Source organism: Gobio gobio, assembly GCF_949357685.1.
Source record: "Gobio gobio genome assembly, chromosome: 5".
NCBI lineage: Eukaryota > Metazoa > Chordata > Actinopteri > Cypriniformes > Gobionidae > Gobio > Gobio gobio.
The window spans coordinates 35,069,355-35,082,295 of NC_137101.1; the positions used below are offsets into that span (position 1 = coordinate 35,069,355).

The 12,941-nt window shown below is 46.3% G+C and overlaps 1 protein-coding gene across 1 annotated transcript; it reads right to left on the minus strand.

Moving 5' to 3' along the window:
* Positions 1-8,615: 8,615 nt before the first annotated feature.
* On the minus strand, positions 8,616-12,351 carry LOC307126275 (C-X-C chemokine receptor type 3-like). Its single transcript, XM_079816740.1, has 3 exons — positions 12,191-12,351; positions 11,369-11,746; positions 8,616-9,880 (listed from the first exon to the last, which is right to left on the minus strand). Exons 2-3 carry the CDS (start codon positions 11,741-11,743, stop codon positions 9,293-9,295), a joined length of 963 nt encoding a protein of 320 aa, XP_079672866.1. The 5' UTR covers positions 11,744-11,746; positions 12,191-12,351; the 3' UTR covers positions 8,616-9,292.
* Between the last annotated feature and the right edge of the window lie 590 nt (positions 12,352-12,941).

Sequence of the window (12,941 nt, forward strand, 5' to 3'; positions counted from 1 at the left end):
ACCGTGGAAGAATACACATATGGGGTAGCCGTGAGGGGACCGCTACATATGGAACCCAGCCTACACACACGTATCACAACCATACGGGTGCAGGCCTGGCGTCAGACGGCCGCAACGTCTGGCACCGCATGGGTGACGGAGGAGCTCGACAGGGTTAGCCATTGTTAGCACACAACTGGAGAAAAATAGACGCACGTATCCGGCCCAGAGGGCGGGAGTGGCGTTGCAAGCCGACACTTAGAACAGGCACTTAGCGCTACTGGCCACTGGGGGCGAGGATGCGGGAAGATACCGGCTCTACACGGAGGCTATAGAATCTAGCGAACGTGTTAGGTGTCGCCCAGCCCGCAGCTCTACATATATCTGTCAGCGAGGCGCCTTGAGCCAGCGCCCAGGAAGAAGCAACACTCCTTGTTGAGTGTGCTCGCAACCCGAACGGGCAAGGCACGTCTTGGGACTGGTAAGCCAAGACGATAGCATCCACTATCCAGTGGGCTAACCTCTGCTTGGAGACAGCCTTTCCCTTCTGCTGGCCTCCGTAACAGACGAAGAGTTGCTCTGAGGTCCGAAAGCTTTGAGTCCGGTCGACGTAAGCGCGGAGAGCGCGGATGGGACATAACAAAGCCTGGGCTGGGTCTGCCTCCTCCGAAGGCAGCGCTTGCAGGTTCACTACCTGGTCCCGGAAGGGAGTGGTAGGAACTTTGGGCACGTATCCAAGCCGGGGTCTCAGGACAACGTGAGAGTAGGCCGGCCCGAATTCTAGGCACGATTCGTTGACCGAAAGTGCATGCAGGTCCCCTACCCTCTTGATGGAGGCCAATGCCGTCAGAAGCACTGTCTTCATTGACAGGATTTTAAGCTCCACAGACTGCAAAGGCTCAAAGGGAGGGCTCTGAAGTGGTCTGAGCACTAGAGCTAAGTCCCAAGAGGGTAACGAGTTTGGACGAGGAGGATTTAGCCTCCTCGCACCTCTGAGGAACCTGACGATTAAGTCGTGCTTTCCTACGGACTTACCTTCGACTGCGTCGTGATACGCCGCTATTGCTGCGACGTACACTTTGAGGGTGGAGGGAGACAGCCTTCGCTCCAGCCCATCTTGCAGGAAAGAAAGCACGACACTAACCGAACACCTTCAGGGGTCTTCCCGGTGGGGAAGAGCACCATTCAACGAACAGGTTCCACTTCAAAGCGTAGAGGCGCCTCGTAGAGGGGGCTCTAGCAGAAGAGATGGTGTCCACCACTGCCTGTGGTAGACCACCTAGAACCTCCGCGTCCCATCCAGGGACCAGACATGGAGTTTCCAGAGGTCTGGACGCGGGTGCCATAGAGTGCCCCGTCCCTGAGAAAGAAGGTCCCTCCTTAGGGGGATCGGCCAAGGAGGGGCTGTCGCGAGGAGAGTTAGTTCTGGGAACCAGGTCCGGTTGGGCCAGTAGGGCGCAACTAACAAGACCTGCTCCTCGTCCTCCCTGACCTTGCACAGGGTCTGTGCAAGAAGGCTCACTGGGGGAAACGCATATTTGCGCAGGTCCCGGTGCCAGCTGTGCGCCAGTGCATCCGTGCCGAGGGTGCCCCCGGTCAGGGAATAGTACCACTGGCAATGGGTCGAGTCCGGAGAGGCAAACAGGTCTACCTGTGCGGCTCCGAAGAGGTCCCATATCAGCTGGACCGCCTGGGGATGGAGTCGCCACTCCCCCGGAGGTGTCGACTGGCGAGAGAGCTCGTCGGCTGTCTGGTTCAGCGCACCTGGGATGTGAATGGCACGAAGCGACCTCAGATGCTTCTGACTCCAAAGGAGGAGGTGGCGGGCAAGTTGGAACATGCAACGGGAGCGTAGACCACCCTGACGGTTGATGTACGCAACGGCCGCAGTGCTGTCCGTACGGACCAGTACATGCTTGCCACGTAGCGGCCCCTTGAGGCGGCGCAGTGCCAAGTGTACCGCTAACAACTCGAGGCAATTGATATGCCAATGCAATTGAGGTCCCGTCCACAGACCTGAAACTGCATGCCCGTTGTACGTGGCCCCCCAGCCCGTGGAGGAGGCATCCGTGAAGAGCACAGCATGCCTGGACACTTGTTCTAAGGGCACCCCGGCCCGGAGAAACGAAGCGTCGGACCATGGGCTGAAAGTTTGGCGGCAGTAAGGAGTCACTGGGACCCGGTACTGGCCGCTCTGCCACGCCCACCTCGGGACTCGGCCATGAAGCCAGTGTTGAAGTGGTCTCATATGAAGCAATCCGAGCGGCGTTACCGCGGCTGCAGATGCCATATGCCCCAGGAGCCTCTGAAAAAATTTCAGTGGGACCGCCGTCCTGCTCTTGAACGAATTCAAGCAGTTCAACACCGACCGGACCCGCTCTTCCGTGAGGCGCGCAGTCTGACTGACCGAATCCAGCTCCATACCGAGATAAGAGATCCTCTGCGTGGGACAGAGTTTGCTCTTCTCTCGGTTGACCCGAAGGCCCAACAGGCTGAGGTGACTGAGCACCATGTCCCTGTGTTCGCACAACTGCTCCCGAGACTGGGCGAGTATAAGCCAGTCGTCGAGATAGTTGAGGATGTGAACGCCGCGTTCTCTGAGCGGAACAATGGCTGCCTCTGCGACTTTCGTGAAGACGCAAGGCGACAGGGACAGTCCGAAGGGCAAGACTTTGTACTGATATGCCTTCCCCTCGAACGCAAAACGTAGGAACGGTCTGTGTCGAGGAAGGATAGAGACATGAAAGTACGCGTCCTTCAGGTCGATCGCTGCGAACCAATCTTGGGGACGGATGCATTCGAAAATGCGTTTCTGCGTTAGCATCCGGAACGGGAGCTTTTGCAGGGCCCGATTCAGGATACGCAGGTCCAAGATTGGCCGTAACCCACCCCCTTTCTTGGGTACAATGAAGTAGGGGCTGTAGAACCCCGCCTTCATATCGGCTGGAGGAACCGGCTCGACCGCGTCCTTCGCCAGTAGGACATCGATCTCTGACCGCAAGACCTGGGCATCGCTGCTCTGCACGGAGGTGAAGAGGATGCCCCTGTACTTGGGAGGCCGGCGAGCAAACTGAATCGCGTAGCCGAGTCTGATGGTACGGATGAGCCAGCGAGACGGCCTGGGGAGCTGAAGCCAAGCCCCCAGAGGCCGTACAAGCGGGACCAACGGCACCACAGACGTACCCGGGGTGGGGCAGCGAAGTGGAATAGACAGACCCGACTCGGGAGGCCCAGAGGCGGCCCGGAGTGTTGTCTCAATATTCCAGGGTGGGGCAGAGTGTGGGTGAGAAGGCCCGGGGGCGTTCTCGGTGCCCACACTGCTGCCCCCTGGCGAGGGGGAGAGGGGAGGAAAGGAGTGGCAAGGCCCGGGGGCGTCGCGCACTGCCAACCTGGCCCTCTTGGGGCCCAGGGAAAATAGAAACTGCTCTTTTATTGAAGATGTGGGTACCGCTGGACTCCGGAGAGCCAGCGGCAGAGATGTTACACCAGTCAGAGCCCCCCGGTCCTCCTCCGGGGGGTGGGAGAAGGATGCGGACATCATCTCCCTCAGAGCAGCTCCCGTCTTCCCTGGGCTGCCCGTCTCAGGGCCGCTTCCCCTTGCGCTTGCCGGCTGGTTTAGCGGGGCCCTGAGCGGGTTGGGCGCCTCCCTTACGTCCGGCACCCTGCTTTCCCGGTGGAGGCTGCTGCTTGGGCTTCGCAGGGGCGGAGGCGGACGCAGGGGGACCGGCCGGCCTGACAGACAGGGGCGTTGAGAAACCGGACCTTGTCGGAATCACGCATGTCTGCCAGGTTCAGCCACAGGTGGCGTTCCTGGACCACTAGTGTGGACATCGCCCGACCCAGGGAGCGTGCAGTGACTTTCGTCGCCCGGAGAGCGAGGTCAGTCGCCGCACGCAGTTCCCGCATAACACCCTGGTCGGAACTACCCTCGTGCAATTCCTTTAGCGCCTTGGCCTGGTGGACCTGCAGGAGCGCCATGGCATGCAGAGATGGTGCGGCTTCCCCGCAGGCGGTGTAAGCCCTGCCCGTGAGACCGGACGAGAACTTACACGCCCGGGAGGGGAGACGCGGGGCACCCCGCCAGTCTGCAGCGGTCTTGGGACACAGTTGCATCGCCACAGACCGCTCGACTGGGGGGATTCCCACGTAGCCCTTAGCCGCACCACCATCGAGGGTAGTGAGGACGGAGGAGTCAGTCGACCGTGAGCGAGCGTTGTAAGGCGCTACCCACGATTTCGTGATCTCCTGATGCACTTCCGGGAAGAAAGGAACCGGGGCGGGGCGCTGAGAACCAGCACGGGCCGTCCCGAGAAACCAATCGTCCAACCGCGAGGGTTCGGGACACGGTGGAGGGTTCCACTCGAGCCCGACACTCGCGGCGGCCCGGGAAAGCATAGCCGTAAGCTCTGGGTCAGACACGGGCAACGCTGTCACACCCGAAGGGGGCAGCGCAGCCGAATCTTCATCCTCAGAGCCCATTAGCTCGTCCCCCGATGCTGCAATCGACAGCATGTCCTCAGCCGGAGCCCCAAAAGAAACGCCTGGGACCTCCCGGGGGAGGCCAGCGCGCTCTTCTGGAAGCTCCACCGGCGCAGCGGAGGGGGGAGGGGCCCGAGGAGCCATTTGACCCGTCGGGGAAGCCCTCACAGTAACCCTCAGGTCCCCACCAAGGCCATCAGCCAAAGTAGCAGCCCTCTGCTTTGCAGCGGGAGGACCACTAGATCGGGGGATGTGCAAAGGTGCTCCGCCTCTTTCGAGGTAATGGAGTCTGGACAGTAAAACTGCGATGGTCATGTTCCCGCAATGGGAACATGAGTCATTCACGAACGCTGCCTCAGCGTGCTGAACGCCCAAACACGTGAGACAACGAACGTGACCGTCAGCTGGGGACAGATATCGACCGCATCCAGAAACACACGGTTTGAATGACATCTTGAAAAAGACGCAGGGTCAAACCGTGTTGCTCTTTTAGAAAGGAAACTGCTCTTTTATGTGCTGAAGCACTCAGGGAGATGACCGCGGCACCACACAGTACAAAGGTGCAAGCCTGTGTGTGCACTCAGAGTGGAAAACGCCCAGCGAACCAACAGCTGATCTCCGTCTGAAGTGGCACTCGCTGACGCGCCGTCACACCCGCACTGGAAGCAGCAGATCCTCTCACGAGACTCGTCTTGTAAAACACTCTTCGTAGAAACAGGAAGCATTCACTGTTCGGCTCCGAAGTAGAAAGCAATGATCAAGCATTCCACTTCCTTATTTATACCCGCGCTGCGGGGCGGTGCGTGGAATGCGTGGATCGCATGCCAATCTCCATTGGCTCGTTTTTAATACACTCGAAGTAGATTGGTCTCTGAGATCAGATCCCAATTCGTCGGTCAGTTCCGACGTACGTCGAACGTGACCGACTGAAAGGGAACAGAAAATAGTTCAAACGTTGTTAAATTAAAATTAAATTTGACGCTATTAAAAACATTATTTTAGCTAAAGTATTTGTATTAATGTATATTTAATTTATACAGTGAAGACAATGCAAGTGATCGCTCCGGTGCCTCCATGTCACGATTGTTGTCTGCTATAGCCTATTTGCTTCTTATTTATTAAAGGGTAACTAAACCCTAAACCAACTTTTTTTAGTTAATGATCTGTAATACTGGGGCTTTATTAATGCTGTTCATTGATTCGAGTAAATGTTTTGACATTTGAGTATAAAGTGTTTTAATTCTATAAAATATGGTGTAAAACCGCCAAAGTGCTGCCCTCTTAAGGTTGAACGGTGGCTACTGCAGTTGAATTTTCCCATTGGACGTTGTGGTACATCGTGACGTAGGATGGTACTTCCAACGGCTCACTATCCGCGCCCCTGGCACGAGCTCACCACGCCCTCAGAAATGTTTCACCCAATCACACTATGAGAACGGCTTCACTCCAGTATGAACTGTCATATTACATGAAGTAGAAACATTATGAATGAAACTGACTTGACACTTGCTTTAACATTGTATTGAAGAAAATACGGTTAAATAATGCAGTTGTCAGTACACGTCAGGCTTTTCTTGCGATATTATTGCCGCCCGTCATATGTACAGATAATTTTTATACATGAGACGCGCTTTCAAACCCTGACACGCAAGTGGTTGCCGCGGACGCAGATAGATTAGGTCAGTTCTCTTGCGCGGCTGCTTCACTTGCATCGTCGGCATCGGGAGTTAACGCAGTTTGAGCTGCGGCTCGCATTGATAAGGCTCCGGGTTTGTGTCTACAGACAATCCACCCTCCTCTAATTCAGGTGAAGGTAGGAGAATGACTGCTCTGTTGCAAAGCTGGCGTCACTCCAGTCATTCTCCATCTTTGCGACTCGCAAGTCTGACAGCTGTCAATCAATCCGTCACTGCGGGTCTCAGGTGCACACCCTCCGCTCAGTCCCGCCCTCGGTTCGTCCCCTCTGTCTCCGCTGGGCTCTGCCCACTTTTCCAGCATTCTTCAAAATTTGCCAGTAGGTGGAGTTAAGCTCTGAGCAGGGGTTTAGTTACCCTTTAAATCCAGGCAATGCGCTATATGCACATGCAGGCAATTACGTACTTCCACAAAAATCTCCACCAGCTACGCTATTTCAGTTATCAAACTGCTGAGGTGATTTTTTTTCCACAAAGTGATAACGATATGTTTAAGAAAACGTTTAAATTTCAGCGAACCAACAACACTGCAGCTGAACATTGTTGTGTACCTCTGTGTCAAGCCTCGAGTAAGTACAAGATTTCTATCTGACGTGGAAATCAGGCGAAAATGGCTTGTCGCTATCCGGAGGGACAACTTCACAGTTACTCCCCATACTCGAGTGTGTAGCTTGAAACGTATAGCTTGAAGCCCTTCTCCTTCTTGGTTGTCGATGTATGTTTGGATGACTCGACTCACGTAATTAACCGTAATCCTTGGTACATCTTGAAGCGACCAAGTGAAAAACGCCATAGTTGCTATTGCGCACTGGATGTGACCTAGCTGGCTGACTTGGAATGCGAAAGAGAGTGCGCATGAAGCGCAATGGCTGATTGATTGATTAAAATTAAGATACAATTTATACTAAATGAAAATTCACTGTAAAGAAAAGCTTTCTACAAAACTTAATAAAGTGGTCAAAATAATTTCTGACCTTCTGTCTTCTGACATATTGCGCATCTTTGCAGTTTTCATAATCAATATAGCCTAAATGAAATTTTAAAATAACATTATAATATTTAAACATAAACAAGAACTTCCTGTAAATGGTCTGAAAGTCTGAACCATACAGAAAATGCTTTCACACTAGAAACGAACCAAACCTTTGTTCAGTTTGATCCGGACCAAGACTACATATTATAGTCTGATCAAATTAAGGACCCTTTCACACTTACCTTGTTCGTTCCGGATTTTCAAACTTTTCAGTTTGGTCTGAATCAAAATTACAGGTCTGAAACCTCCCCCAGACCATGGTCCGGACCAAGCAGACGAAATTTGGTTCTACGAAAAGAGGTAGTCTCTGTCCGGATCAAACTGAACAAAGGTTTGAATCGTTTCTAATGTGAAAGCATTTTCTGTATAGTTCGGACTTTCAGACCATTTACAGGAAGTTCCTGTTTATGTTTAAATATTGTTATTTTTTAATTTCATCTAGGCTATATTGATTATGAAAAGTGAAAAGATGTGCAATATGTCAGAAGACAAGGTCAGAAATAATTTTGACAAAACCTTTCTTTTACCTTTGTATAAATTGTACCTTAATTTTAATCAATGTTTCATCAGCCAATTACCTGGATTTAATAAATAAGAAGCAAATAGGCTATAGCAGATAACAATAATGACATGGAGGCGCCGGAGCGATCACTTGCATTGCTCCTGAACTTGTCTCATAAATAAATCAAAACTCAGCAGGCTACTTGCCTCACATACATGAGAAAAATGTGTATAGACAGCTTGAAATGTCCACTTTTAAACAAAACCATTAGAAACGAAAAGAAATAGTCAAGCAATGCACACTGTTCACTAGTGGCAACGATATGCATCTGTTCATTCATTCTTGTCAAAGACGCTGACATCAGACGCATGTCCGTTTACAAACCAATCAATGTCAAGATGCAGCCCATATAGATGATGACGACAGGACCCAAGTATGTCATGTAAAGTTATTTAGTGCGCGCATAATTTCAATGTGAACAGCAGGTGTACATTTATTTCGTACTAACTAACATTTTGAGAATATTTTATCTATATATTTTGAGAATATTTTAACTATATATTTTGAGAAAACATGAATCCAAAAATTTATGCCAGAACTGCTCGTGTTTCATGAATGAGGCCCAATGTCTTTTGCCATGGCCACTTTCAATACAGAGACCAGATGCTGGTCTGTGAGGTTGGATCTGTGAGATGTCTTGGTCAGCCTTATTATGGTGAACATCTACTGACACACCTAGGTGCTTCCAAACATAGACATGATGTGTGCAGCGTGAAGGCAAAGCTGTGACTTCGATTCAGTGAGTAGAGGTGTAAACTCAGCTGCCCTAAATGACTGTTACTGGGTCTTCAGATGAGTAATTCATTGCAATTTAATGAGAGGAGTGGCAGTCAGAAAATGTAGTCTCAGAATTAATATAATACTAATAGAAAGTTTAAATAGCATTTTAATATATATGAAGACAGTTAGAATCAATATACACATTTGCAGTTCTGCTTTACATGACAAGTACTGTATAGATTTTAAAAAGGCAACAACAAAAAAAGTTACAGCAAATTGTGATCATCATTCAGCTGCTCGCTCTTTTTAAAAAGTCTGATCCATTGGACAAATCTGCCAAGGGTTAGCGAGCAATCTATTTTTATCCAATCAAAACTTGTTTTATCTCCAAAATGTGTGAGCTGCAAGGAATCAAGTATGCTTGGGAAATGTAAAACATAACCTTAAGTAGCTGCTATATGTGCAAAGAGAAAAACAGTGTATGAATGTAAGATTAAAGACTTCTCTATATTTATGTCAGCATAGTCATGAGACTAAAGACCTGTTCACACCAAGAACAATCACTATAAAGATGAGAATAAAGATAAATATTAGCATCCACACTAATGTATAATGCTATGTTTATTATAAGTGTCAGCTGCAGTTTAAAGGCCCAAGCTCTTTAAAGTTTTTTTTAAATCATTCTTCAACTGAAAAAAAGTAATTCTGAAAGTGATTCCAACTATACAGTTCCTCTGCCGTTACTGTTGGGACTTCCCTATTCTTATAAATTAGAAGGATTATTAAAATCAGTTAATATTATAGATGCCGAAAGTTAGCTAAACTTCACCCCAAAATAATATAAAGCACTGGCTTGACACAACAGTTTAAGTAGCCCAATGTGTAAGTAATTGTAAAAGCTACATTCAATGGTGTGGTGCTTTCACATGATATTTGGTTATTGGAATTTATATTGTTGTTTTTTATGGTGTCAATGATGAGGGTGATGTTGTAGGGTGTCCAGCTGATGAAGAAGGACAGTACGAGGGCTACAATAACACGGATGGCCCTCTTGTTCTGCATCCCCTGGTAGCCACGTCGCAGCCGCAGGAGGATACAAGAGTAACAGAACAGCATTATTAGGGCTGGAAGAGCAAAGGCCAAAATATGGTAGAGCAGACGAGTGTACAGAGGCCAATAATAAGAGGGGTAAAACATAACACATTCTATTTTATCCCGTCTGCTGTCATTGACGGACACAAGGAATATCCATTCAGGAATCGAGAGCAGAATGCAGAAGAGCCAGACCATCAGGCAGCAACAGTGAATGACCATGGGCTTTTTACGAGAAGACATCTGCACTGTGTGGACGATGGACAGGTAGTGGTCAAGACTGATGCAGGAAAGCATGAAAATGCCACAGTAGAAATTTATCTGATGGAGAAATGAGACATTGAAAAATTGCAAACGTTAAGTTGATTCTTAATGCAATATTCCTGGTTCAGTACAAGATCATCTCAGGCCCTGTTTGCACCTGGTATTAAGATGTGTTTTGGTTGATCAGATCACAAGTAGACGAGGGAGACGCATTCCTGTTTACACCTTGTGTTTTAAAGGGATAGTTCACCCAAAAATTTAAATTCTGTCATTAATTACTTACCCTCATGTCTTTTCAAACCCCCAAGACCTTCGTTCATCTTTGGATCACAAATGAAGATATTTTTTATGAAATCCAAGAGCTCTCAGGCCCCCCTCCATAGACAGCTATTAAATTAACACTTTCAAGGCCCAGAAAGATGGTAAAGACATTGTTAAAATAGTCCATGTGACTCCAATGGTTCAATCTTAATTTTATGAAGCGACGAGAAAATTTTTTGTGAGCAAAAAAAATAAACAAACAAAAAAACGACTATTCAACAATTTCTGTCTAGCCTCTGTGTCAGTCTCCTGCACAGTTTCCGTTGGCTTTCGAGTTCCACGGCAGCCGATGCTGTTCACGTCAGCACCACGACGCATGCGTGTGATAATGTCATGGAAGCTGCAGTTTTTACAACGTAAACTGCATAGAAGACTTACAATAAAGGCCTTCTGAAGGGAATCGATGGGTTTGTGAAAGAAAAATATTCATATTTAAAACTAAGTAAAATATCAAGCTTGAATACGCCTTCCGTATTCAACTTACAAAAAAAGTGTAAGGCCTTTCGCAGATCCAAACGCTTATGCTATGTCTGACATCATTGTTGCGCCAGGTACTTTTTTTTCTGTTAGTTGAATAAGAAAGGCAGTCTGCCGGAAGATAGATATTTTACTTTATAACATGTTAAATGTGTATATTTTCTTACAAAAACACATCGATTCACCTCAGAAGGCCTTTATTAACCCCCTGGAGACGTGTAGAGTAATGGATTCACTTTTTTTAGGCTTTAAATTTTGAGCTGCCATTCACTGCCATTATAATGTTTGGAAGAGCCAATGACATATTTTAATATAACAGATTGTATTTGTCTGAAAGAAGAATGTCATATACACCTAGGATGACTTGAGGGTGAGTAAATCATGGGATAATTTAACATTTTGTGTGAACTATCCCTTTGAAATTGAAAATTCTTTATCAGCATTGGTGGTTCCATGAAGAACCTTTAATATTCATAGAAATTTTTCATTGCATAAATGGTTCTTTATAATGGAAAAAAAGTTCTTTGGATTATTAAAATGTTAAGAACTGATCACTTAAAAGTTCTTTGGGAAACACAAAATAGTTCTTCTATGGCATCACTGCCAAAAAACACCCTTTATTTTTTACAAATGTACCTCCAACTGAATGTCAATCCTATAGAATATTTTAATTCATAAAATTCAATCACTGAAGATATGCATAAAACAATAAAATGGAGAAGCAGTGGCCTCAGAGATTTTGCCAACCTTGAACAGAGCTCCAGCCAGTTTGCAGAGCGCTGTTCCAAAGATCCATTCCTTCACTGCTTCTACAGCCCAGAAGGGCAGTGTCAGCAACAGCAGAATGTCTGCTATACTCAGATGAAGGATGAAGATGTCTGTAACGTTCAAGCTCAGCCTTTTCTTCCACAGTACCACCAGAACCAGCCCATTTACCACCAACCCCACTACCAGCACCAGAGAGTAAAGGACTGGAATAAAAATGGAATTAAAGTGCAGGCTAGACTTCTCATCACAAACAAGTCCTCCACAACAGTCCTCTTCATAACTGTAGCTTTCATTGTAATCAGCAGTGAAACTAATGTCTTCCTCACTTATGGTGATCTTTGTATCAACATTCATCTTCTGCAAAGAAACATACATTAGAATTAATATCTATTTTTTAATTATTTATTTTCAATACAGTATTTATTTATTATTATTTGTTAAACTAGTTATTGTGCTATTTTGTGTGTGCCAGCATTTTATGTGAATGTGTGGTTTAAAGTCTGAGGGTAAAGTTTCAATTTAGCCTTACATTTATAGCTTACGTGGGATGGAAATACTGTATGAACATTTAACTTTACATTTTTTAAAAAGTCTTTAAATGTATAATCACAATTGGAAGTGGAACTGTAAACAAAATGCACTAAAGATTGTAGCAAGAAATAAATCCAATAATAAATAAAATATGATGATCACTGATCATTTCAAAATGTAAAACCGATACAATTAAACATTCATGTGAGCTATGATACAATGTGATCATTATGAATGAGTACAGATATATGATGGATGAAGAAAACATACCTGTGTTTTATAAAATGTTTTTTTTTCCGGACTAGTAGCAAAAAAAAAAAATACTGTGTGCTGGTAGATGATGATTGAGAGCAATAGAATAGCTTGAACAACACGTTTCGGTCTCACAGAGCTGGGTCACCAGTGTAAGCTACACACCACATCATGTGGTCAGTGTACTTTTGCATTCATTCCTTTTCCCTTTTTTTAACAACAACAGCAACAAAAAAAGAAGAAATGAAATACAGAAGATGTGGTTATAAGATAAAATTCTTATTTTATTAAGATAATATAGGCTGAAATTGATTGCCCATGTGGATGATTAGCGATCCACTGGAATTTTATTTATACATTATATTATATATATATATATATATATATATATATATATATATATATATATATATATATATATATATATATATATATATATATATATATATATATATATATATATATATATAGTTATCTAAATTTAAATGTTGAATATGAGTCCACACATACACCACATATCTTATTATCAGGTTTTTTTTGACTGTGCAAATGTAAGTTTAATAAAACCTTTCGGCGAAGATTAAAGACACACTTTCCTGTAAAAACCACATCCAGTTTTTTTGTTTCTTGAATCTTCACTGAAGGGTTTGATGAAACTGACATTTGCACAGTAAAAAACCTGATAATGAGATATGTGATCATTCTGAACTCACTTCTGAAAGGCACTTCGCACAAGTGACAGGATCTCGGGTGTGCGAACATCGCTTGC

Coding starts and splice junctions, on each gene's coding strand:
- LOC307126275 (XM_079816740.1), bottom strand. CDS start 11,743: ATGAATGTTGATACAAAGATCACCATAAGTGAGGAAGACATTAGTTTC. Junction 9,881..11,368: donor TGGCTGGAGCTCTGTTCAAG/GTTGGCAAAATC, acceptor TTTCTCCATCAG/ATAAATTTCTACTGTGGCAT.